Source organism: Urocampus carinirostris, chromosome 6 (genome assembly GCF_059441175.1).
Source record: "Urocampus carinirostris isolate Australia breed hairy pipefish chromosome 6, RoL_Ucar_1.0, whole genome shotgun sequence".
Classification (NCBI taxonomy): Eukaryota; Metazoa; Chordata; class Actinopteri; order Syngnathiformes; family Syngnathidae; genus Urocampus; species Urocampus carinirostris.
The window spans coordinates 4,082,454-4,106,002 of record NC_142354.1 but is presented as its reverse complement, the minus strand read 5'-3'; the positions used below and the strand labels follow the sequence as shown (position 1 = coordinate 4,106,002).

Here is a 23,549-nt window from a genome sequence, read left to right as displayed (position 1 = left end):
AAAGACATGCATTTCAGGTGGATTGGCCGGTCCAAATTGTCCCTAGGTGTGAATGAGCGGGCAAGTTGTCTGTCCCTGTGTGCCCTGCGATTGGCTGGCAACCAGTTCAGGGTGTCCCCTGCCCATTGCCCGATGATTGCTGGGATGGGCTCCAGCACCCCCGCGATCCTACTGAGGATAAGCGGTGCAACTAATGAGATGAGATGAGATGAGATTTATATATATATATATATATATATATATATATATATATATATATATATATATATATATATATATGTGTGTGTGTGTAACGGGTGTAATAATAACTTTTGTTTTATTGAAATTCCTGCTGAAATATGTGTGTAGTTTTTGGTAAGTGTCTTGCAATGATGAGTCCAACAGTGCCACCTGCTGGTATGGGGTGGGGTTTGTTTTGGCTTTTGACATGTGACCGGAAAGCGGGGTTTTGTTGGCAGTCTACAGAGCGAGTCAACGGTAAGACACATCTTTTGGTACTCCACAAAAGAAGTTAATTTCAAACATTATAACCACAGCTGACAAATCTCTCAACATGCACAGTAATGTGATTGATGATTGATTGAAATTGAAAAGAAAGTTCTTTGATATGCTTTGGGGAGACTACAGAGCGAGCTGCCAACGAGATCAAAGAGATCAAAGCCAGCAGAGAAGCTAATGTTGTGACTCATTTCATCTGCAGAAACTGTAATAAATAAAACTCATCATCCAGTCCAGCGTGAATGTGGATCTTTGGTGGGACAGGTACACCGCGGTTACATTGGTGCCGTGACCCGTGACTTCTATCAAGCTCTCCGAACCGAGGACTGTCCTACCTGCCACATCGTTTCATGGAGCCATCAGCTCACAGAAATTTTAGTTACATGAACGTTATCGTTAAGCTCATTACCGTGCAGTGTCACAGTGATGCGAATAACTAAGTGTGCTATACAGCGACGTGTTACGCAGGCTGCTGATTTGTGATTTTGACTTATTTACATTTTTTTCTGTTGATGAAACATGTTTGAAACATGTTTAATCAGAGTACGGGTGACATTTCTGAGGATGCAGCTGATCAGATGACAAATATTATTCAGGAGATAAGACATAAATTGGCTGATAGCATTTTCTCACGTATACAGTCACACAATATAGTAGCTCCTAGCGCTGCTGCCACACAAGATGTAGCAAACATATTGAGTCAGCCTAGTCATGTGTCAGATGTATCACAGGTTCAGGTGGTTACACAGAAAGGCGTTAAGGAACCACCATCATTTATTGGGGAGGGCTCAGACTCAATAAAAGTACATGAGTGGGAAGATCTAATAAGGACATCTATTAAGAAGAGTAATGTGAGGCTTGAAGAGCAGGCCGAGGAAATCATAATGCATTTGAGAGGAAAAGCTAAAGATGTAGTTAGGTTTGGTATTAGAAACAGTAATGTAGACGTCTATACCCGCCCTGACATGATTTATAGTCTTCTCAGGAAACACTTTATCTGTACTAAGTACTCTGCTGTCCCTTTAGCTGACTTTTACTCAACCTTGCCTAAAGACCATAAGGACCCCAATGACTACTGGCTGAGACTAAACAGAACAGCTGACTTTGCCTCTGACTGCTTGAGAGAGCAGGAAAAAAATATTGGACAACCCTGAAATTGAGGTAAGTCGCATGTTTATTAGGAACTGCTCCTGCAAAGAACTGGCACTCACTTTCAGATCCAAAACCAACGATAAGTGGTCAGCATGTGAAGTACTAGAGGTGCTGAATGAATACCACGCTGAGAAGAGCTACAAAGCAGCTTCCCCACAACAACCTGTGAATAGGGCGGAAATTGCCGTACACAAAGCTGAGGTGAACCATGGTCCAACCCTCATGCACGAGCTACCTCAGACTTCGAGCCCACAGTATGTCCCTCTAACGGACGTTATTAGTATGTTGGAGAATGTTCTGCTACGTGGTGCCTCTAACCAGTTTCAAAAGAGAAGGAGAACTCCAACCAGGCGACCTGGAGACAGAATTAATGGTTTTACTGACAAGCCATGTATTATTTGCAAAGATGACGAACACAGTGCTCTCTCTCATTGCCGAGAAAAAAAGCTCTGCTTTCACTGCCATGCCCCAGGGCATTCTCGACGTGATCGTCCAGTGAAGAAAGTTGTCCCACTGCCTCAGGGAAACTGACTGATCTGCGCATAGGGGAGAACAGTGCAGATCAACTGAGTATGCCTCCCACCACTAATGTTATGCCTGACATGCAAGATAATCAATCCATCTATGAGTTATACAGCAGCACGATACCTCAATCGAAGAAGATGATCTTTCAGGGTTTCAGAGAATAGCAGAGACTGACGAATTGTTTTACACACCTGTACTTGTGCAAGATGGCCCCACTTTCAGAGTGCTGTTAGACAGCGGGTCAATGGCTTATACAGCAAGTGAGGCAACTGCCAAGTCCCTGCTGGAGCAATTCCCTGACATGATGAAATACACGGCCGATAACTATGTCATTGTAGGCTGCGGTGGACACCAAGTTTCTCCCAGAGACATGTACGACATTCACGTCACCGTTTACAGATGCAAAATGATAATACCAGTAATGGTTGTGCCAGGCCAGACAGAACAGATGATCCTTGGCAGCAATGCCATCAAACGTATTTTGACTCAATTGAAGAGCACTGATGGCTATTGGAGATTAGTTTCCACTCCTGACAATGGTCTGTCTGAAAACCACAGTCAATTCCTGTCAATGCTTTCTAACACAGGGAGATGGAGAGGTGATTGCATTCCAGATAAGGTAGGGACAGTGAAAATCAAGAGTTGCGTGACACTGAATCCACTTACCGTGTACCTTATTTGGGGCAAGTTACCTGAGTCAGCCGGGATGTCAGCGGGCAGCACAGTGGTCGTTGAGCCAACCCAATCTAAGGCTGGGCCCAGTCAAGTCCATGTCGGACGAGTTGTTACACCAATCTGGGGAGATGGATGGGTGCCTGTTAAAATCTTTAATCCTATGGACAGAGTTGTGGTGCTGAGAAGAAACAGAAAATTTGCAGATGTGTCTCCTTGTATCGCAGCGGAAGACCTGCCCAGTGCAGAGGAGGTCAAGTGCAACATGCAGAGTGTACAGAGCAAAGAGGTCCAACCCAGGTCAGAAGAGGACATGATGCGTACATTGGAAGCTCTAGGACTGCAAGACATTGACCTAATGTCATGCGAGGTTTCGCTGTAGTGTAAAGACAAGCTCCTTCATATCATCGAACAATTCGAGCCAATCTTTTCTCGTCATAAGATGGACTGTGGAGAGGCCAAAGAGTTTGTACATCGTATCCACCTTGTTGATGATAAGCCGTTCCGTCTACCCTACAGACGCATACCACCAATTCATTATGAAAAACTGAGGACAACTCTGAACGAGATGGAAGAGAAAGGAATTATTCAGAAGTCGGCTAGCGACTATGCATCTGCGCTTGTTCTCATATGGAAGCGGTATGTACTGATTTCAGAAGGCTTAATGCGAGAACCATAAAATAAAATAAAGGATGCCTACCCACTACCGCATCAAGCTGATGCTTTGGCCGCACTTGGGGGAAATGCCTTCTTCTCCACGATGGACCTGATGTCAGGCTACTACAATGTCCCCTTGCACCCTGATGACAAAAAGTACACGGCATTCTCATCACCCTTTGGGCTTCACGAGTACAACCGGCTCCCTCAGGGACTTTGCAACAGCCCAGCAACATTTATGAGGATGATAATGTCGATATTCGATGATCAGAATTTCATGAGCCTATTATGTACCCTCGACGATCTGATGGTGTTTGCCTCTACGGAGGAAGTTGCACTCCAACGCCTGGAGATGGTTTTTACTCGCCTCAAAGAACACAACCTTAAGCTCGCACCCAAAAAGTGTTTTTTCCTCAGACGGACTGTGAAATTTCTTGGGCATGTCATCAGTGAGGATGGAATTCAGACTCACCCCGAGAAGGTGAGAGCGATAAATGACCTACAAGTCGCTGACCTAATGGAGTCTGACGGTAAGACGCCGTGCCCTAGTAAAATCAGATCTTTTCTAGGCATGGTGATGTATTACCAAAGCTTCATTGAAGCATGTTCTGCGGAGGCAAGACCTCTGTTCAGGCTCACATCTGAATCTGGTGCCCAGCATAAGCGCAAGAGAGGCCGCAAACTAGTGAGGAAAGGTGAAGTTAAGCTGACGCCTGCTGATTGGTCCGATGCATGCCAGAACGCGTATGAAACAACATAAACTCGACCTCGTGACAGGTGTCACTCTGGCCCACCCAGATTTTGATGCGCCGTTTATTCTGGCTGTCGACGCATCCTTCGATGGGATTGGAGCAGTCCTGTCACAGCTGCCACCTGGTGGAAAAGTAGCCAGACCAGTTGCCTTTGCAAGTAAAACGCTCTCTACCACTACCCTGCACACCGGCTCGAATTTCTTGCCTTGAAATGGGCGGTATGTGATAAATTCAGCCATTGGTTGAAAGAAAGACACTTCACTACATGGACCGACAATAACCCGCTGACATACATTTTGACCAAACCAAGACTTGATGCGTGTGAACAGTGGTGGGTAGCGAAGCTAGCTGCATACAATTTTGACCTGAAGTACATTCCTAGCAAAGAACATCATAGCCGACGCTCTCAGCCGTGAGCCATTTGTACGGTCATGTGTGGGTCATCGCCTTGTTACCGAGCCCTATACCTCGCTGTTGGACCAGGTCAACGGGGTGAATAACAGTACTGTGCAAGAGGTGTTCAGAGTATCCAACAATTCTCACGCTGTTGTAGACGAGAGTGCTGAGACATCAGATGAGTCAGTGAAAAGGGCACTTCCACCTGGCACGAATGGTTCTGTGACATCAGAAGAAGTTGCTGCTGTCCTCAGTGCTCAGTCCACTGGCGGTGTGGGTCAAGTGATGGGAACGGATGCTAAATTCAATCTTCTGCAGAAGGAAGATCAGTCAACGGCACTCCCACAGAGTCAGCTTGTTGGTCTACAAGAACACGACAACACAATAAGCAGAACCATATACTTTGTGCATAGACACAAGAGACCTGCCAAGCGTGAGAGAGCTGTCGAGTCACCTAGTGTGCTCTACAAAATAAGGAAAGATCCTCGCATGGCCAAGAAGATCTTCCAGTTTGTGGTGCCTGACTCATTAAAACCGAAACTCCTCATCTATTGTTTTTTTTTTAATGTACTTTTTAGAGGTGTTCGACGAAGCACAGCAGTAACTGGAAAGGGATAAACATACGACGCTGAATTCAGTGTGCCTCTGGAAGAAGAAGCTAAAAAAGCAATCCTCGGAATGCGTTTGTGTGCCACAAGCATTCAGAAGTATTGCATCAGAAAACCATATATAACCTTAACCCTAACCCTAAACCTAACTATAGACCTAACCCTTACCCTTACCCTTACCCTTACCCTTACCCTTACCCTTACCCTTACCCTTACCCTAGCACTAACCCTAACCCTAACCCTAATCCTAACCTTATCCATGATCCTAACCCTAACCGTAAACCTAAACCTAATCCTAACCCTAATCTTAACCCTAACCCTAATCCTAACCTTATCCCTAACCCTAACCCTAACCCTAACCCTATCTCAATCCCTACCCTTAATCCTAACCCTAACCCTAACCCTAAATGTTAGGTTAACCCCAACACTTGTAATAAAACCTGCACTCAAACAAGACACAGAGACGTGAGTATAACTTACTTGCAAGGAGAAATGACCAGAGACTGCCAGTTACAGTCTACCAGACACTCTGAAGCAGTCTACCTTGTCCTTGCCTTTTTATTGTATAAGGAACACCCTAGTTTACATAAGGTCTCTTCTGCTAAAGGAAGGCGGGGGAGGTAGGAAAAAACAGTTGAGACCTGTTTTTTCTCACAGCTACATGTTATCGTAAGCATATTCTATAGGAAAGGGAAACAGGCGTGCCTGCGGTCAGAGAGGAGATGAGTGTCACACTCAGCTCCCTTATCTGACCGCAGCTAGGTATCTGCTGTCGAGTGAACATCCTGTTTTCTCCTTCTGAAAACACAAGCAAGAATGGCACACAGTATGCAAAGAAGATGAGCAACAGTAGAATAACATATTTACAGTTTAAATCCATCATTTCCCTCCTGTTTATTCCCTTTGCACTATTTCTCATTGTCATGCAATCACTTTTTCTCTCGATTTTCAGTTACAGAATCATGTTATGGTACTCATGTTACACTCAGAGGTTAAACGTTGGTGTTGTTGTCGTCTGGTTCACCGTAGTAAAAAAGATCTGGAAAAAGATCTGGAAAATATAAGGAAGCATCATCATCATCACTGTCTTTCTGAGCTTCACCATTTGGGGTGAGTAGTGCATACATTTCTGGTACCTCTGTTTTAACAGGCTGTATAGCAGTGGTAATCAGTTTGGTGCATAATACTCTGATACAAGGAATACAACAGCATCCACACAAGGTGAGAATTGCTGTGAAAACAGCAACGGACATTAGGACTGACATTACCAACTGTTTGTAACGGCCAAACATCTGTCCAAAGCTATCCCACATTGATGTGTCAACTCCTGAATGGTCTTTCATCTTGCTGTTGAGGGACCTAAAGCCTTCTAGAGCCTTAGTGAGGCTTCCATCAGCTGCGGTGTTGTTAGGGATAAATGTGCAACATTGATCACCAGATATGGCACAAACACCTCCTTTTTCTGCTAAGAGCATGTCAAAAGCAATCCTATTCTGAAAGCCATAAGAGAGGTAGCTGACAGCTGTTCATGGATGGCAGAAAAGCCCTGTTGGTCTTTGCACGTTTTAGTGGATGTAGTTGATTCTATCAACATTTTTTATAATAGTTCACTACCAACAGAGAAGTGATTCAAATCCTGCTGCTATTTGGTCTGCTAACTTATACTCATCAGGTACTTCTCTGGGTACTCCAATGCTATCAATGTAGGTAGGGTCATTTTCACTCCAACCCGATGATGATCTTTTCTTTCTCTCGTCTTTCCAGGTGTGTGGAAGTACACTATTTTCTGAAGCTAATAGTTCAGTTACAGAAAATGGAGTAATAGATACAGATAGAATCAGTGATACAGATAGAATCAGTGATACTGATGCGCTGTGGTGTCATACGGTACTCTATCAAATAGCTTATCATCTCCAAACCACCACCAGATGTCACTTCAAGACTGAAGTTTGAAGTTGAGACCTACAGCTTGCACTGAGTGACATTGTGTATAATTAAATTTACCCACTTGTTTAACTATAGAGGTTCTATTTATGGAAGAAAGGTTTCCTGCAGCTACTTTGTTAGAGAACATAGGTTTTTGTTTTTCTGAGGATGTGATAGGATATACTTTGTCCCAAAAAGAACAGTTAGTGGTTGGTAAGGTTTTGTTCATTTCATCCAAGAGACATTTTGCATGTTTACCCGAGTGTACAACCTGTAGTAAGGGCTTTTGCATATTAAGGTTTTCTTCAAATAACAATAAAAATGTTGCTATTATTGCTACTACCAATTCGCCTACTGCTAGCATTTTCCTATGCGTTGGAGTGAGCATTCTAACTGCAGATCTGCAAGTCCTCCTAGTACTTCCAGAGTTGTGGACAATTTTCACTGGTTTGAGACGACTGCAAACCATAATTGCAGCCCCCTTTGTAGCCAGACTTCCTCTGAAAGTTTTGTTGAGGAACTACAGCTCTACAGAAGGTACCACAATACTATTACAATGACGCAAATGAGGACAGTTACGGTGTATGCTAAGCTAGAAATAGTTATTCTAGTCATAATTAATCACTTTCTTACAATGTGTCAAATGAACCCATGTGTTTCTTCTTTATGATTTTTATCAGGACCCAATCTCCTGGTTCAACTAACTGGCTTTCCTGTGGAGACATAGAAAGTGTATCATCGTTATCATACAAACATACAAACTCCGCACAGGAAGTCCGATAGCTGGAAGTTCCCAAGACCTTAGATCCTCGAGATCTTGAGATCACTCGAGATCCTTTGTGATTAAGAGCTATACAAATAAACATGACTTGGCTTGAAGATTAATACTTTTTTCCTCTTTTTTTAAAAAAGAAAGCACATTTTATTTTGTGATTAAAACAGAAAATTTAATTTCCAATCTTATTATTTCTTTTTCTGTGTTAATACGTTGTTATTTTCAAACACATTTCAAAATTTTGATTATTTTAAATGATTCAGATCACCTGCTCTTTTGTGTGCAATATTCTTTTTATTTTTCTGATGCTACTAATATGTCATCTACATAAGTGAGTAGTTGGCTCTTATTTGGAGGCTCGAAGGTAGACAGACTTGATGCAAATACTTGAGAGTAAATTGTTGGACTTTCACAATACCCTTGAGGTAATCTGGTGTAGGTATATCTTTTCCCTTTAAAAGTAAATGCAAACCAGAATTGACTGTCTTTATGCACTGGTACTGAGAAGAATGTGTTGCTTATATCTACCACTGTGAAATGCTTGGCTTTTGGGTTCAGAGAGTTCAAATGCGTGTGTGGATCCGCCACACACGGGACCTTTGGATCACTGCATTATTTACCGCTATCAAATCCTGAACTATTCTCCATACTGTTACAGGAAATATCGGTGTGTTTACAGGTGACTCAGCGCATTCAACTAGTACTCCCGCCTTCTTTACCGAGGCAGAGCAGGCTCTGAGAGACTGCTTTGGATGTACGGACTGGGATGTCCTGCTAGGGTCCAGCAGTGGGGACATTGAGGAGATGCCAAACTGCACTAGTGACTACATTAAGTTCTGCATGGACAATGTTGTTCCTATAAAGACTGTACGCTCCTATGCCAACAACAAGCCCTGGATCACGAGCGACATCAAGTGCCTTCTGAACCAAAAGAAGAGGGCCTTTAAAAATGGTGATCATCAGGAGCTAAAACGAGTACAGAAGGAGCTCAAAGTCCAGCTCCGGAAAGGGAAGGAGCAGTACAGGAGGAAGTTGGAGAAAAAGCTGCAGAACAACAACATGAAGGAGGTGTGGGAAGGGATGAAAACAATTACTGGCTGCAGCACCAAGCAGGGTGTGGCTATGGATATAGATGTGGGGCGAGTCAACCAGTTGAACAACTTTTTCAACAGGTTTGACCACTCCGCCTCATCCTCACCCCTGAGTAATGCAGCTGTCCTTCCCCCTCCCCCTCTGAACACTAGCATGGAAGACATCCCCCCACTAAAAATAACTTCAGCCCAGGTGTGTGGAGAGCTGAGAAGGCTATGAACCTGCAAGGCAGCTGGTCCGGATGGAGTATCCCCCCGACTGCTGAAATCCTGTGCGTCTGAGCTAGGAGACCCTCTACAGCGCATCTTCAACCTGAGCCTTGAACAGGGGAGGGTCCCTCAGCTGTGGAAAACATCCTGCATCATCCCAGTCCCAAAGAAATCAAGACCTGAGGAACTCAACGACTTCAGGCCGGTCGCCCTGACATCACATGTGATGAAGACCATGGAGCTGCTGCTGCTGCACCACCTGAGGCTACAGGTCCGTCACGCCATCGACCCACTGCAATTTGCTTACCAGGAGAAGGTGGGAGTGGAGGATGCTATAGTATACATGTTACACCGATCCCTCTCTCACCTGGATAGGGCGAAGGGGGCTGTGAGGATTACATTTTTGGACTTCTCCAGTGCCTTCAATACCATACAGCCTCTGCTACTGAGTAGGAAACTGACAGAGATGGGAGTTAGCTCACACCTTGTAGAATGGATTACTGACTACCTGACAGGCAGACCCCAGTATGTGAAACAGGGGGGCTGTACATCGGACACTGTGGTTAGCAGCACAGGATCTCCGCAGGGGACCGTTCTCTCTCCGTTCCTATTCACTCTATATACATCGGACTTTAAGTACAACTCTGAGTCCTGCCATGTGCAAAAGTTTGCCGACGACACTGCGATCGTGGGATGTATCAGAAACGGGCAGGAGGAGGAGTACAGGAAATTGATTCAGGACTTTGTCCGATGGAGCGACGCAAACCACCTGCACCTAAACACCACCAAGACCAGAGAGATGGTGGTGGACTTCAGGAGAACCAGAACTCACCCGGTTCCTGTAACCATCAAGGGAGAATGTGTAGAATTTGTCCAGACCTACAAATACCTGGGTGTGCAGCTGGACAACAAACTGGACTGGACTGCCAACACAGAAGCTCTATGTAGGAAAGGGCAAAGCCGACTTTACTTCCTCAGAAGGCTGGCCTCCTTCAACATCTGCAAAAAGCTCCTGAAAATATTCTATGAGACAGTAGTGGCAAGCGCCCTCTTCTATGCGGCAGCGTGTTGGGGAGGCAGCGTCAAGAAGAAGGATGCCTCTCGTCTCAATAAACTGGCTAGGAAAGCGAGCTCTGTTGTGGGCAAAGAGCTGGACAGCCTAACAACAGTAGCTGAGAGACGAGCACTGAAAAAGCTGAGGTCAATCATGGACAATCCATCGCATCCACTACACAGCATTATCTCCAGACAGAAGAGCAGTTTCAGCGACAGACTGCTGTCACTGTCTTGTACTACGGACAGACTGAAGAGATCTTTTTTTCCTCATGCCATGAGGCTCTTTAACTCCACCCGGCAGAGTAAAGGCCCACATTAAACCACACCACCTACATTGGATATTACCGAATCTTACTGCAATATGTATTCTGTGTAGCACTATTTAGTTACTCTATATAACACGCTACAGTGGGCATTTGCACGTCACACTGGGTATTTGTATATTGCATTCTTTTGGCTTTATTATTGTACTGTTCTCAGCTCAGGGATGCTGCTGGAAATGTGAATTTCCCTTCGGGGATGAATAAAGTATCTATTTATCTATCTATCTATCTATCTATCTATCTATTACTGGTTCTATTCCTTCCATTGCATCTGGTTTTAAAGGATATTGTTTTATTCTGGGCCGGTGTTCTGTTTTGGGTCTTATTATTACAGGTGGTGCTCCTTTTACTAGTCCTACATCTGTGGGTCCCTGGGACCATAGTTTATCAGGAATTTGTTTTAATAGCTCCTCCTGTTCCTTAGTAAAGTAAATTTGTCATTTCTTATTTTTGTCCAGATGTACTCCTAAGTTTACTGTTATAGTCCAGAATAATGACTTTCTGGATAGTCCAGTAGAATCGCTAAACCGTGTGTTAACACCTGTTGCCACCCAGTCCCGTACATTTTCTCTTCTGTCCACCAGCTTCCCAAGCCCTTTCCATTCAGTGTCTCTACCCCTATATAATGAAATGTGAGGTTTACAATACATTCTGAACCACGGCATGATCGAGTCTGGTAAAATGGCTGCTGCTACGGCGTTGGTAGCGCTGTCAGAGTACACATAGGATACTGTTATTTTGGCGGGCGTAACTCTGTCTAGGCTTGCTTCGTACTTAGGGTCAGGACTTTTGGTATACCACATGGTGACATGCAACTCATCTGGTGACATTTGATCTTGTACCTGTCTCACTGCTCCCTTTCCTTCATCCATAAGATGTGCTCCTGCAGTAATTCGTGAGTCCCAAAAAGGACATCATCTGTTTTTTAGTTACTCTTATCTTTGTTTTTTGTTTTTTAATTTCCCTACCTGCTCTGCAACAATCCGTTCTCAAAATAACATTCCTTCCTCATACGCACTCTCTCACACTAGCTTTTTATTTTCTTCCTCTTAACCGCTAGCCTTCTGAAATTCTCATCAAACTCACCCTACATTTTATTCATCTAGATTTAACACAATTCAATGTCGAAAAATGCAATTATTTATCCCAGTTGACGCTATTAAACTTAAAGTCATTTAATTTTTCTTTCAAACCAATTAAATCTACTATTTTAGCTTCACCTATTTAATGTGAAAATGACGTATATTGATCCGCAACTCATTTGTATTCCAATCAATACATTTTCTTCTATTTTGATTGAAAAAAAAGTATTTATTAACAATTTTTCAATATTGTTGTATACAAATGCCTTTATCTCAAATTAATCTATTCCAATTTACTATTTTTCCCAGTCTTCCCAGTCCTTAATTTACCAATTTTGAACTGAAAACAGGAATATTTTATCTTTTTTGGTATTGTTCTGGCATTATCTTGATTCAACGCATCTCAAATCATTTACTCATATTTTTTCTAAACTTCTCACTCCTTAATTTATTGATTCTCAACTAAAAAAAAATTCGGACCGCAAAAAATCTCCGGAACCACCAGTGGCCCCCGTGTTGAACACCCCTATGGTGAAAACCAATTTTGCAAAAAATCCACTTTTTTCCACTTCTTTTCATCTGTTCTATCAATTCTTCTTAAATATCACGTTTTAAACAATCTCAGCTCTTTTGAAAGCATACTTTTTGGCGTTTGAAAACACAATTTTCTGAGTTGTTTTTTTCTTTCTTCTTGACGAGTAAGACAGACAAACACATAAGAAATAAGACATACACAGGGCCCAGACAAACAAACTTCTAATTAATTTAACAAAATTTGGTTATTTAGGTTTCTTGTTTTGTGTTGTAGTTCTCTAATGCCTGCAGTAGACAACTTCCCATTAAAGTCATATTGTTTTATCCAGTAACATAGGGGTTCTATCGCTGAGGCGTCTTCCTTTTGAACGACTTTCCAATCTTTGCACGTTAGCTCATCTAAAAGCTTCTGTTTTACTTCACTTTGCCCCTTACCCATTTTTAGAACTAAATTTGGACTCAGTGATTTTCAACACCTACTGTATTCTAACACTGAGTTTCTCTTTCAACAGGATGGTTATAAATAACCTTTTGTGGTAAAACTCACTTCTACCTTTTCAGGTGGAGTTTTCTCACCTACATGCATCCACAAAGGCTCACCATTTATTCCCTGTTGTTCTGGTATAAAATACAATTACTTAGTGGTAATAGTATTTTCTTTCACACTCACTTTCACTCTTTTGAAGAACTAAGAACTTCCCTTGAGTTATTTTTTAAACAGAGAGGAACCCTTGTCCTTTTATTTAAGGCTTCACTGTCTTATCTTTTAACGCTTCACCATGTAAAGAACTTCCCTTGAGTTCTTTTTTAAACAGAGAGGAACGCTTGTCCTCTTACTTAAGTCTTCACGGTGTCTTAAGGCTCACTGGCCACGTTTCTCTTTTACCTAATAGTGCCTAGGATTGTCAGTATTTCTTTTCTTAACTCTGTTTTGAATTCTTCACACTCATACCCTTTTTTTTTCAGATAAAGGTTTACTCACGTTTCTTTGAGTCCTTGGACTTTCCAACAACCTTCGGACATCAGCCCGCGAGGGAGGGACCAGTCCCGGAAAGGGTCTTTCAGATCATGCTCTCATTGATGTTATTCCGAAAGGCACTTTCCCAACTGGGCAACATTTACGTAGTTAAGTTGGTACATGAGGTGGTGTGGGACTGGGCTGACATTGTGTGCTGTAGGACTCATGCTAGTGTCCTCTAACATACACAATATGATATGAGTTGGATAGCATATGCACTTGCGGGATTGCCCTTATTACTACATTCAATTTTCTTCGTGTAGGCAGAGCGTGTCCGTGGACAGGTAAACAAAGGTAAAAGGGAGTAAAAAAAGGCAGAACAAAATAAAGCAAGGAAAAAGAAGTAAAGAACTATGAAAAAAGAAACAAACGACTAAATACAGTGGCTTGCGAAACTATTTTGTCCCCTTGCACTTTCTGACTTTTTGCCACATTTCAGACTTCAAACATTAAGATATAAAAAGTGGGACACAATCATAAAGTGGAACACACTTTATTGGATATTTTAAACTTTTTTAACAAAGAAAAAAACAAAAAAGTGGGTGTGCAAAATTATTCAGCCCCTTTACTTTCAGTGCAGCAAACTCTATCCAGAAGTGCAGTGAGGATGTCTGAATGATTCAATGTTGATCTAAATGACCAACGATGATAAATGGAATCCACCTGTGTGTAATCAAGACTCTATATAAATGCACTTGCACTGTGATAGTCTCAGAGATCTGTTTAAAACACAGAAAGCATCCGAGGTACTGTTGTGGAGAAGTTTAAAGCTGGATTTGGATACAAAAAGATTTCCCAAGCTTTAAACATCCCAAGGAGCACTGTGCAAGCAATAATATTGAAATGGAAGGAATATCAGACCACTGCAAATCTACCAAGATCGGGCCGTCCCCCTAAACTTTCAGATCATACAAGGAGAAAACTGATCAGAGATACAGCCAAGAGGCCCATGATCACTCTGGATGAACTGCAGAGGTCTACAGCTGAGGTGGGAGAATCTGTCTATAGGACAACAATCAGTCGTATACAGTACTGCACAAATCTGGCCTTAATGGAAGAGTGGCGAGAAGGAAGCCATTTCTTAAAGATATCTACATAAAGTGTCGTTTAAAGTTTGCCACAAGCCACCTGGGAGACACACCAAACATGTTGAAGAAGGTGCTCTGGTCAGATGAGACCAAAAATCGAACTTTTTGGCAACAATGCAAGACGTTATGTTTGGCGTAAAAGCGGCAAAGCTCATCACCCTCAATACACCATCCCCACAGTCAAACATGGTGGTGGCAGCATCATGGTTCGGGCCTGCTTTTTTTCAGCAGGGACAGGAAAGATGGTTAAAAATGATGGGAAGATGGATGGAGCCAAATACAGGACCATTCTGAAGAAAACCTGATGGACTCCGCAAAAGCCCTGAGACTGGGACGGAGATTTGTCTTCCAACAAGACAGCAATCCAAAACATAAAGCAAAAGCTACAATGGAATGGTTCACCAAAAAACGCATCAAGGTGTTAGAATGGACAAGTCAAAGTCCAGAGCTCATTTTAATTGAGAATCTGTGGAAAGAACTGAAAACTGCTGTTCACAAACGCTTTCCATCCAACCTCACTGAGCTCGAGCTGTTTTGCAAGGAGGGATGCGCAAAAATATCTATTTCTTGATGTGCAAAACTGATACAGACATACCCCAAGCGACTTGCAGCTGTAAGTCTGAAATGTGGCAAAAGGTCCCAAAGTTCAAGGGGGCCAAATTGTTTCACAAGCCACTGTAAATAATGAAAAAGAGAAAAATGAAAACAAAACAAGCAGGAAAAAATGAGAAAAAGGGGAAGAAACAAAATTGAAAAATTGAAAAAAAGCTGGAAAAAGAAGAATGAAGACAAAAACAAAATAGTAAAGGAAAAGGGAGAACAAAATTAGAGAAAAAGTGGGAGAAAAAAAAGTAAAAAGCTGGCAGGAAGAGAAACAGAAGAAGAAAAAAAGAATAAAAAATAAATAAATAAAAGAAAGAAAAAAGGAAAAAAGAGTTTCTATAAATTTTTTTATTTTCAGAATGAAAGCAAACTGGGCGGCACGGTAGCTGGGTGGTGAGAGCGCAGCCCCATGGTGCAGAAGCTCAGGGTTCAAGTCCATCTATCGCAGCCTGCCTGTGTGGAGTTTGCATGTTCTCCCCGTGATTGCGTGCGTTTCCTCCGGGCACTCCGGTTTCCTCCCACATTCCAAAAACATGCATGTCAGGTGAATTGGCTGATTCAAATTGTCCCTACGTGTGAGTGAGCAAGCGAGCCAGATAGATGGGATAGGCTACAGCACCCCTGCGACCCTACTGAGGATAAGCGGTGCAGATAATGGAGGATGGATGAAAGTAAAATAATATGTGTGGTCCCTGTTTTTAAGCACTGTATTTAATATTTAGTTTTGTATTTTTTGTGTAGTATTTTCATTTCTGGTGGTCGCAGGGCCCTAAGCAGCTGCTTAGCTCGCTTATGCCTTGGACCGGCTCTTGTCAGGTGTTTTGATATTTTATTGCTCACTTTGTCAGAATTATATTTTGCGCTTCCCATTTTCCTCGCTGTTTTATAATTACCCCCGGGTTCCGCACAGTGGCGCTAGCGTCACGTAGCTTCACACAACCAGAAGTGGTCGCCAGCGAAAAGTAGTACTTCCGCTGGCTAACAGGGCTTCTTCCCCCTAAACATACTCTGGTTTATTTCAGTCGTCAGGATGAACGCACCTCCTGCTTTCGAGTCGTTTTTGTTATTCGAAGGAGAGAAGAAAATCACAATTACAAAGGACACAAAAGTACCCAACTCGTGTCTCTTTACGCTCAATAAGGAAGACCACACGCTGGGAAACATCATAAGAGCGTAAGTACGATGCCCGTGGCTAAGTGCTTCAGAACCACTAATTTAGCAAAATGGAATGCATTCACTACATGTTTGTCATCTTTGCGTCATATCTGACGACCTCCCAAAGCGCTTTACAGTGTGCTTCGCATTTACACTCACACACCGATAGCAGTGCAAGGCGCCCACCTGCTCCATAGAGTACAGTACCGGAATTTTTATGTAAAGGGACAGTGTGTAATAATTAGTGCCTCCTACTGTTACAAAGTAATATTCAGTAGTCAAGTCATGTTTATATGTATAGCCCTTTATCACAAGAGTCTCCAAGGGCTGCACAGACCACAGTTAATTGCAAACCAGACTATTATTACACCCTCCGCTGCTATAAAACCTACATGAGGGCAAATATTATACAGATATTTTCAACATAAAATATAGGTTATTCATATGCCATAGAATATGTTAGGTTTCTAACTATAAAAATGTACCAAACTTTTACCAAATCGTTTGAATTAGTTATCTGACTCCATTAACCAAACACAATTTACATTTACCCAACAATTATATTTGTTCGTTTTTTTGAGACAGTATAAAAGAGAATAATCAAACAGCCTTCAATTCCGCACGGGGACGGGTTTATTCACAACAGCAGATGTAAGTGTGCCTTCCGGAGACTACTCTCTCACCCCGATTTTTCCATGATCATTTATACATTTCAACAAACATCTCAAAAAACATCACACCCTTTCCCAATTTGCTATGTGTCTGCAACTAGCTTTAGCTTTTTTTCATTGGCCATCTTCTCCCCGCACAATGGCGTGCCAACTCCTCCTCCCATGGTCGCATCGCGGATGTTTGTCCTTGTGCGTCTGGCGTTCTCCTGTCAGCACTCACAGGAATTCTGTTATCAACATACGTCTGTTTCATTCCAGACAACCTAACCTTCTAAGAAAAACAGTCAGTGAATCTCTCTACTGCATCAAACTGAGTATATGTACTTACTTTGTAGTTAATTTTAAAATATCCTTTAAAGTCAAATGTAAAAAAAATCATCAAATAGAAGTGTGTTTTAAGTTTAGATTTAAACATTTTCACTGAGGTTGCAGATCGAATCTCAGGGGGAAGAGCATTCCACAGCACCGGTGCCCTAATGGAGAACGCTCTCGAACCTCCGGATCTCTTCTTGGCTCTTGGGATCACTAGTAGACCAGCATTTTCAGAGCGAAGGCTCCAGACCGGAACATAGGGGGAAATTAAATCTGAAAGATATGAGGGAGTAAGTCCATGCATGATTTTTGTATACTGCCAACAGAACCTTAAAATCACATCTTAAACTAACAGGGAGCCAATGCAGGTTAGCTAAAATCTGGGTAATGTGATTAAACTTTCTTGTCTTATTTAAAAACCTCTCTGCAGCATTTTGTACCAGCTGAAGGCTCTTGATTTTGGACTTTAGAGGCACGGAGAGTAGTGCATTACAGTAATCGAGACGGGAGGTAACAAACGCATGAATTATAATCTCCGCATCGGACTGGGAAAGCATAGGGCGAATTTTAGCAATGTTCCAAAAATGGAAAAAAGCTGTTCTAGTGTGTTTGAAAGGACAGATTGTGGTCAAATGTGTCACCTACATTTTTGACTGAGTCACTATAGGTCAGGGGTGGCAAACAAGTTTGACACAAAGAGCCGAAATTTTTAACTGAGAGTCAAAGGGCCACACCAAGCACTGACCTGCCATGACAGACAAACACACACAATTAAAAACATATTATTTTCCATAACACACTCCTCTCCTTACTATACAACAAGTATTGTTTTTGTGTTGATTTCAAGGAAAGTGTCTACTCTCAATACACACAAAAAAAACTAAACATGAAACAAGGCGACGAGTATATAGAAAATATGATGAGGCAAAGAGCCGCATTCTTATTGGCCAAGAGCCGCATGCGGCTCCAGAGCCACATGTTCGCCACCCCTGCTCGCCACCCCTGCTCGCCACCCCTGCTCTAGGTGATATTACATTTGTCAATGTTCAGAGCCGTTTTTAGAACAAGTCACGGCATTTAGATGCACCAATAACTAACATTTCGGTCTTTTCAGAGTTAAGGCGCAAAAAGTTGAGTGACATCCACTCTTTTGCCTCAGTGAGGCAGGCCTCCAAATTTCCACAATTTAGTGTGGCAGATTCCTCCATCGGAAGATATAGTTGAGTGTCATCTGCGTAGCAATGGAAACTGATATTATACTTGCGAAGAATATGACCTAATGGAAGCATGTAAATGCTGAAAAGAAGGGGGCCAAATACTGAACCCTGCGGAACACCACATGTAACACTAAAGGGCTCAGATGTCATTTCACCATCTTTAACACTGTGCGCCCTATCTGAGAGGTAGGACCTGAACCATAAGACGACGGTTCCTGAGAGACCAATCCATTTTTCCACCCGTTCTAGTAAGATATTATGGTCCACAATGTCAAAAGGAGCACTATATAGTCCAGCAGCAGCAAGAGTGATGAAGCGCCGTGGTCCATTGCAAGTAGAAGATTATTGATTACTTTAATCAGGGCTGTCTCAGTAGAGTAGTTAGCCCTGAATCGTGATTGCATAGATTCAGAAAGATTGTTCTCGGATATAAAATCATTCAGCTGCTGTGCCACAACTTTTTCAAGTACTTTAGAAAGAAACGGTAGGTAGTAGAAAAAAAACACTGAATACTTGGCAAAAATACAATATTACACAAATGTTAATTTTTACAATCATACGCCGAGAAATATGATTTTTTTATCGTGTTAAATCCACACTTTGTTCGCCGCCATGTTTGTCTGGCATTCAGCCACTACGCTGTGCCCTGGCCCTCACTCGCAGCAGACAGTATAGTGCCATCTAGTGGTCAAATATAACACTTTTCTGGCTATAAGGGTATACTGTTCTGTACACTGGTTTTGGTTGATTGTGTTAATTTGTTAACCAGTGTTAATTGAACACTTAAATGGTACACTGGTACTGGTTGATTGTGTTGATGGGTTTACTTAGTTTACCTGTGTTAATTCAACTCTTCAATAGTAAACTGTTGATTGTGTCTATAACTTTAATTGTGTTAAATGGTTAACATAGTTAAAGCCCCGGTGTGTAATATTTGACAACTAGATGGCACTGTTGTCTCATGCTGCTACAGTGAGCTCTGTGGCACTGGTTTTCAATGGCAAGATGTCAGACAAACATGGCGGCAACCTCTAGTTATGGATTCTACTATGTCATAGAAATACAAATTTCTCAACCTATGATTTTGGGGGAAAATAACATTGGTATATTAGTACATGTGTGTTTGCTTAGTATTCAAATCAATGTTGTTATTTTATTTCTTTGTTACAAAAACGTATTTGTACCACTAGGTGGCACCAAATTTTAACACTGTCCGTTTTAACAAAGTAAAACCACTGGATTGCATTGATTACCCAGAAGGTAAATCGGACAGATTGCCAACTTTCTTTCACTATAACCCTATCACGTTTTCTGAAGTGTTTTTCAACTCGAAGGTGCTGTTTTTGAGACAAAGCAGTTCTAACTTTATGGCTCCCTTCATTAATGATTGCAATTTCCCCATTAAGCAATAATAAACCTTACAAACACAACGCAGCAAGACTGAATGTGACGAATAATAACAAAGATAATTTCTGCACAAATAAGTATTTTATTAACAAAAATAAAACAATTCTTAAAGCATTTATCTTCGTTTTTCTTTCCCCACTTGCAGTAAATAAAATAAAAATGCATGTTTATATAATCATGTATTTTTGCTTATTCAAATTGATTGAAATCACCATAGATCATCTTCCTCACACCATCTCACTATACACCCTGCCTGCCTCAGCCCCATGGGGAGCAGAGCTCTCAGCCGCCTGACCGACGAAATTCTGCGACCCTGTCCACCTTCAAATCCCTCAAAACTCGCCTCTTCAGACTTGCCTATTCTTGACCATATGTCTCACACACCACACCTTTTAACTCTAATGTGACTTATTTGCTATTTATTACTTGCTTGTTTTACTCTTCCTTTATTGTTGTGTCCTACTCATATGTACAGTAACCTTGGGTGTCCTGATTGGCGCTTTGAAATACATTGTATTATTATTAATATTGTTGTTGTTAATATAGTTACTGGTCCAAACTAAATTTCTGGCTTATCTTGTATGTTGTTTTTAATGCCATGACTTCAGGATGAAGTAAGTCTGATTTTGCCATTTCGATGCTCAGACAACTGCTGAAAGATCCGCAGGTGCTTTTTGCTGGGTACAAAGTTCCGCATCCCCTCGAGCACAAGATTGTCATCAGGGTGCAGACCACACCGGACTACAGTCCTCAGGTAAAGCAGGAAATCGGTGCGAGTCAGCAGAGTGTAGACCACGGAATCCAATTTAAAAGTTAATGTAATGTACGTACTGTTACAATCCGTTAAACATATCATTATAGTGTTATAACATAAAAATGGGAATACACTATCGATCTACTGGACATGCTCTGCCCAACCACAGAAAATTGGGTATAGTGGTAAGGGAAGTCTAAAAAAAAGAGTAAAGGAATAAAAAAATAAGTAAACGCTTGGAAGAAAGACAATGTAATAATGAAAGAAGAAAAAGCTGGTAGAAAGGATAAAAAGCTACGGAAAAAAAGAAACAAAATATAAAGAAAAAAAAGAAAGTAAAAAGCTAGGAAAAGAAGATAAAAAGATAAAAGAAAGGGAAAACTGAGGAAAAAGGAAGAAGCAGGAATAACTAAAAAGTTAAGAGAAAGGACACATAGAACAAAAAAATTGAAGTAAAAAAAGTAACAAAAAAACAGGAAAATGACAGATTTAGGGGAGTTAATATTTTGATTTTGTTGAGTAATAAATTGGTTTAAACACAAACAAAAATCTAAAGCCTTTTGGGAACTGAAAGAGCATGCTCTTTGTAGTGAGCCAACTAAAAGAGCTGGAATTTCCATTACTAGTAGTTTCCGCGTTACAACAACATACCTGTCAACATACAGACGCTGCCCCACTTACGAACAACGTTCTGGACGATCATTCGTTGAATCTTTTCATAAGTGGCTTCAGTGCTATATTTTGTATGTTTAAGGTTTATGTAAGTATATTGAAGGCTTGTGTAAGTAACCTTTATTGTTTTGTACTAAAAAATAAACATTTTAATAAAATAAGATGCTCTATAAAGATAAATAAAGTTGAGTTTAACTTACTTGTGGAAGATGTGCATCAAGATGTCCTCCTCCGTGGTAAAAAGTAGCTGAAAAAAAGCTTTCCAACCATTTTCTCAACTGCATCATGCTTTCTTATTTCACTTGCATTTCAAAAGAAATGGCTTGCCTCTTCTTTACACCAACCATATTGAATGGATGCACAATATATTAAACAATAAAAATGGCAACGTTTTTAGTGCGGTTTAGATACACTACAGTAAAGAATGTTTACACACGAACTCTGAAGTAGAAGCTGGATTTCTTCGGGGTGGATTATGCTCTCTCTCAATCACAATCACAGAATTTTTCAAGTTGTATTGATCCTGATAATCTATTAATAACTGAAAAAAGTAATTGCTTCCAGGAACCATTCCTTTGAATCCAGCCCACAGTCCGTGAAACTCGGTAACCACGTCTCTCCCACCCTAACACTGAACACTGGCTCCCCTCAAGGTTGTGCACTGAGCTCCCTGCTTTTTACCCTCTCTACACCTCCGACTGCTCACCGACCCACCCCACAAACACAATCATTAAGTTCGCCGACGATACCACCTTGATCGGCCTCATCTCTGAAGGGGACGAGGCGGCGTACATGGATGAGGTGGAGTCACTGTCAACGTGGGTTTCGGAAAACCACCTCATACTGAACACCACAAAAACAAAAGAACTGATACTGGACTTCAGAAGGAATGGCAGGAATCCAGCACCACTCATCATAAAAGGAGACTGTTTAGAGAGGGTCCACTCCTTCAAATTTCTGGGTGAGCACATCTTCAACGACTTCTCCTGGTCTGCAAACACCTGAGCGGTGGTAGGGAAGGCCCAGCAGCAACTGCATTTCCTGAGAGTGCTCAGGAAAAATCATCTATAACAGCAGCTGCAGGTGTCCTTTTACAAAACCACAGTGGAGAGCATTCTAACGTACTGCATTACGGTGTGGTATGCTGGGTGCACAGCAGCAGACAGGAAAACGCTCCAGAGGGTCATCAAAACAGCCCAAAAAATCGTCTGTTGCTCTCTGCCCAGTCTTGAGGATATTGCCTGCTCTCGCTACCTCAGCAGAGCAGAAAACATCATCAAGGACTTTTCTCACCCCGACCACCACTTCTTCGACCTGCTGCCTTCCGGCAAGCGCTACAGGTCACACAAAACAAAAGCAAACAGACTCAGAGACAGTTTCTTCCCCAGAGCCATTACCACCCTAAACAGACACCGCACAAAAAAATGAAATTTTTTTGCTAAAACACTACCTCATACGAACGTGAAATGGTACTCATATCTGTTTCTTGCACATGTTGACTGCACTATGTTTACTGCTTACCTTGCACAATGTTTAACTATTTTTTTGCACTATAATGACTATTTTTGCACCAAATGTATAATTGCACAAACCCTTTTGATACCAAACTGTATTACAATACCAAACTGTATGTAACATCCTACATGCCGACATTTCTTGTGTAAATATTGTGGAAATTATAACTATAACCTTATCATCCTTGTTTTATAACCTTATCTTCTCTGTTCCTTTATCTTCTTGGCTTTTTTACCTCACTGTGAATGTGTAAAACTGGAGTGTCATGCCCAATTTCGTTGTCACAATATGTTAACCCATTTTGTAACAATGACAATAAAGGTATATTCTATTCTATTAAATTGCATGACACTGTTTTATTTGTGGTGAGTTATTCCCAACTTTGGTGGAAACATGCAATGAGTTGGCAGTGGGTGGTGGTCTTTTATTGATGATCTGTCTTTTTTTTTTTTTCAGGAAGCCTTCACCAACGCCATCACTGACCTGATCAGCGAGCTCTCCTTGCTTGAGGAACGCTTCAGGGTGGCCATCAAAGACAAACAGGAAGGCATCGAATGATCTTGACGGCCACTAATTAATGACATCTTTTTTTTACCTTGTGAATAGTCACTTTCACGTTGCAGAAGTCAAATAAAGATTGCTGTGGTGTTTGCTTAACATGAAGCAAAGTTGATCAAAGTTTTGTAGAGCCTTGGGTGAGGTCTGCTTTTTGGATCCTAGGGCAGGGGTCTCCAACATGGTGCCCATGGACACCAGTGTTCCTTCTAAGGTCAGTTGAGGTGCCTGTGGACCCGTTTTGAAATAGCTCACCAGTGCTGTGGCATTATTATTTTCTGGTAAAATGTATTTTTTCATATGACTGACTTAAATAATGTAAATG

General features: G+C 41.7%; 1 protein-coding gene and 1 long non-coding RNA gene across 2 annotated transcripts; one reads left to right on the top strand and one right to left on the bottom strand.

Annotated features, from left to right (window-relative positions):
* Positions 1 to 2,865: 2,865 nt before the first annotated feature.
* On the bottom strand, positions 2,866 to 16,037 carry LOC148363581 (uncharacterized). The gene is made up of 4 exons (XR_015850608.1): positions 15,860 to 16,037; positions 13,240 to 13,453; positions 4,800 to 5,015; positions 2,866 to 2,970 (listed from the first exon to the last, which is right to left on the bottom strand). It is a non-coding gene; the product is annotated as an uncharacterized LOC148363581 (long non-coding RNA).
* Positions 15,896 to 23,326, top strand: polr2j (RNA polymerase II subunit J). Its single transcript, XM_088337077.1, has 3 exons — positions 15,896 to 16,139; positions 20,374 to 20,482; positions 23,126 to 23,326. The coding sequence occupies exons 1-3, from the start codon at positions 15,997 to 15,999 to the stop codon at positions 23,225 to 23,227; spliced, it is 354 nt and encodes a 117-aa protein (XP_088193203.1). The 5' UTR covers positions 15,896 to 15,996; the 3' UTR covers positions 23,228 to 23,326.
* The last annotated feature ends 223 nt before the right edge of the window (positions 23,327 to 23,549 follow it).